Source organism: Condylura cristata, unplaced genomic scaffold, assembly GCF_000260355.1.
Source record: "Condylura cristata isolate star-nosed mole 26May11 unplaced genomic scaffold, ConCri1.0 scaffold00035, whole genome shotgun sequence".
In the NCBI taxonomy this organism is placed as follows: domain Eukaryota; kingdom Metazoa; phylum Chordata; class Mammalia; order Eulipotyphla; family Talpidae; genus Condylura; species Condylura cristata.
This window is the reverse complement of record NW_004567136.1, coordinates 14,725,632-14,729,036: the sequence shown is the minus strand read 5'-3', so window position 1 is coordinate 14,729,036 and position 3,405 is coordinate 14,725,632. Positions and strand designations below refer to the sequence as shown.

Below are 3,405 nucleotides of genomic sequence, written 5' to 3'. Positions count from 1 at the left end.
GCGCCCGCAGCCCCGCGCGCGCCGCGCCGGGCATGGCCTGGAACACCAACCTGCGCTGGCGGCTGCCGCTCGCCTGCCTGCTGCTGCAGGCGGCCCTGGTGGTCCTCTTCGGCGCGTTCGTGCGCTACGACCCCGACGCCGACGCGCACTGGGTGGCGGAGAAGCGCTCCCGGAACATCTCCAGCGACCTGGACAACGAGTTCTACTACCGCTACCCGAGTAAGCTGGCCCTGCACCGCCGAGCGCCCGCCGGGGGCCTCGCCTGGGCCCCCACCGCCACCCCTGCGCAGCTGAGGCCCGTGGGGGCGGGGGCTGCGATTCGCAGCTGCCCCCCCCCTTGCAGCCCACCTGCTTCCCCCAGGGCGCTTGGCCAGGAAGGGGCCGGCTGGGCAGCCACAAGCTCCTTCCCAGGGGGACAGGGAGCCTCCCTTTGAGCCCCGCTGAGTCCTGCCTGTCCCGGGGCCCTAGCTTCGCCCTCCAGTGCCGGGTCGTCAGGTGACTTCAGGAAGGCCCCCTTGCCCAGCTGTGCCCCCAGTCCCAAGGTTGAGCCATCACTCCGCATGCCTGCTGGGCACAGGGGCATGGGGCCACGGGCCTCGTCTCCTCGGAGACGAGCACCCCGGATCCTCTGGCCAAGAGCGTGGCCTTGGGATGGCCAGACTGTCCATCTACCTTGGTTTTACCATTAACCAGCTGGGCAGCCCATGGCTGAGCCTCGCTGAAGCTCAGGTTCCTTCAGAGAGGGTTATGAGAACAGGGCCCACCCTTCAGGGCTGGGGAGGCTTCCAGGTGCGCGGAGCCTCACTGCACGACCGAGGCGCGGACGCCCGCGCTCTCGGGAGCTGGAAGCAAGGGCCAAGGTCGCTCGGGTCAGCCCAGCCTCAGACTCCCTGCGCAGGACACCCCGTGCCCTGGGCTTCTGGCTTCGCCTCCGTCTACCAGCAGGCGACCACAGTGGGTTTTGGAAAAGACCCTTAAGCTCACCTCCAGCAGTCACTCCCACCTTCCCAGGCTGTTCACCCACAGGTTAATTATGTCCCAGTGCAGGACTGCACTCACTCGCAGGGCAGCCTGCACAGAAGGACAAGGACCGCAGGTCCGGCGGGAGCCAGTTGCCTTATGACCGCAGTGTCCAAGCCTGCCCCCTGGCGGCGCGGTGGGTGGGGGTGCGGCGCTGCCCAGCCACTTTTTCATGCGTGTTCCATTGGCGCCCCAGAGATGACCCCTAGGGCGTAGCAGACCCCTCCAGCCCCCCCCCCCCCCCCCCCCCCCCCCCCCGCTCCCCTAGGCATTGTCCGTCTGCCTGTTCTGCTCCCCACTCTGTCTCTGGTGAAGCCTCTCACCGCCCTGGTGGCCTGCACCCCAGTTCTGCGTGCATAAATAAACCTTAAAAAAAAAAAGTCCAAGCAACCACGGGCTGCATGAGCAGAAACGCAGGCCAGAGACGGTCGGTGAACAGGGGGTGCCTCAGCTGGCTGCACCAGGGGTCTGCGCCTGCCTGGGGGACGGAGGGGCCCTGAGGGGGAGGCGGGGCGCAGGCCTCTCAGCGGAGCAGGCTGGGGGCTGGGGGGCAGCTGTGTGGCCCAAGCTAGGGCTGGGGAAGGGACCACCAGCCACCAGCGGCACCCTGAGCTCTTCCTGCCGAGACTCGAGCACCAGCGGCCGGCGGAGAGGGCTGAGAGGGCCACATGGGCGGCGGCAGTGCCAGCCCGGGGCAGCCACCTTTCCGCCTCGCTCCTCCGGGGAGGGAGGCGCCGTGATGAGTTTTTCAGATGAGGTTTCCCATCTTTCAGTGTCGAGGGGAAGTGCCTTGCAAAGGTCGCCCAGCTAGGAAGCCAGAGGGCCAGGCGGAGGGGGGCCTGAGCCCCAGACTCTGCCCGCGGCTCACAGGCCAGTGCTGGTGCCCACCCGCCTGGCCAGGGCTGCCGGTGGGCAGCCAGAGTCTGGGCCCGTGGCTCCAGTCTCCCCCGCTGGGGGGCGTCTCACCAACTTCTACTGACCCCAGCGAGTGCAGCGGGTTAGCGGGGAAGAGGCCGGGTGCATGGTAGCTAATGAGCTCTGGCCCAAGCCCGTAGCTCCTCAAATGCGCTCCGCGGATCTCTAGGGTGAGCGCTGCCCAAGGGCCCTCGCAGGTGTGCCCTTGTGGTGTACATCCTGCAATTCAGAGGGGTCAGCTAGGCCTTGCTGAAGATTCTAAGCTTCGGGCCGCTCGTGTTAGAAGCATTTCAGTAACTCCAAACTTCATGAGCCATCCACGAGCAACTGGCGCGGTTTGAGGAAGGGAGCAAAAGGGTGCATTGGGTGGGGGGAGAAAGAGATGCCCAGAGGGGTCTAGGCAGGCCCCCCAGAGAAGCAGTGGGGCCCTCTGTGATGCTGCGGGGTCCTCACCTCCCTGCAGGCGCCTTCCAGCCAGGCTCACTTCAAGGCAGAACAGGCCTCCTCCTCACCCTCATCCCTCCTGCCCACCTCAGGCCTGCTCAGGCCCAGCCCTGCCTCCGCTGCCCGGCACTCTGCTTCTCCCACAGCCCTCAGCCGCAGCGCCAGCCTGGCCTGGTCTTTGTTCCACGAAGCCCTTCGACGTATCGTTCCGAGCCCCTGGAGCTGGCCTGGGAGCGCCCCGAGACCCACCTACCCTTAGTGCAGCCCTGAGCTGGTGGTTCTGTCAGGGGCCGGGCTTGCGCCAGAACTCGAGGTCTGACTAAGTAACGACAATCACAATAAAGTAGCCTGACTAGTGCCCTTGACCTGGCGAGCGCCTGGCATGGAGGGGCATTGCATTTCCACTCTGCCGCCCTGGCACGTGAGCGTTACCGAGCAAGGCGGAGAGTCCCTTCTGTGCTAAGGGACCTTCCAGAATCATCTCCCAGCACATGGAGCAACTGGGTGGGACCCTGTCTCAGGGACCCTGGAAAGCGTCCTAGCCGAGAGGGGGTGTGTTCCTCCGGGGGTCAGCTCAGGTGCTTGGCCATGGGCATCGCATTACAAGCCCGTGGCCTAAAGTGGACACCGGCCCAGCTCCGCGCCCTCGGCCTGCAGAGGCGCTTCCGGCAGACAAGTGGCTGTTCTCAGCCGGATAACATGCATTCATGCATCCTGGCGGGATCCAGATGCAGAGGGGGGACTGGGCTTGGGGCCGCCCGCGCTGGCGGGTCGGGAAGACAGACCCAGGGCTCCCGCGATGGCGGCTGCGCTGTCCCCACAGGCTTCCAGGACGTGCACGTGATGATCTTCGTGGGCTTCGGCTTCCTCATGACCTTCCTGCAGCGCTACGGCTACGGCGCGGTGGGCTTCAACTTCCTGCTGGCGGCCTTCGGCATCCAGTGGGCGCTGCTCATGCAGGGCTGGTTCCACTCCTTCCGACAGGGCTACATTTTCGTGAGCGTGGAGAAGTGAGGCGGGCCGCTG

At 66.2% G+C, this 3,405-nt stretch overlaps 1 protein-coding gene across 1 annotated transcript in view; it reads left to right on the top strand.

The window, feature by feature from the left end:
• The first annotated feature begins 32 nt into the window (after nt 1-32).
• RHCG (Rh family, C glycoprotein) overlaps nt 33-3,405 on the top strand; it is an 8,071-nt gene continuing 4,698 nt past the window's right edge. The window contains exons 1-2 of the mRNA XM_004692987.1: nt 33-219; nt 3,203-3,389. Coding sequence (XP_004693044.1) covers nt 33-219; nt 3,203-3,389 — 374 coding nt within the window. The remainder of the gene's footprint in view (nt 220-3,202; nt 3,390-3,405) is intronic.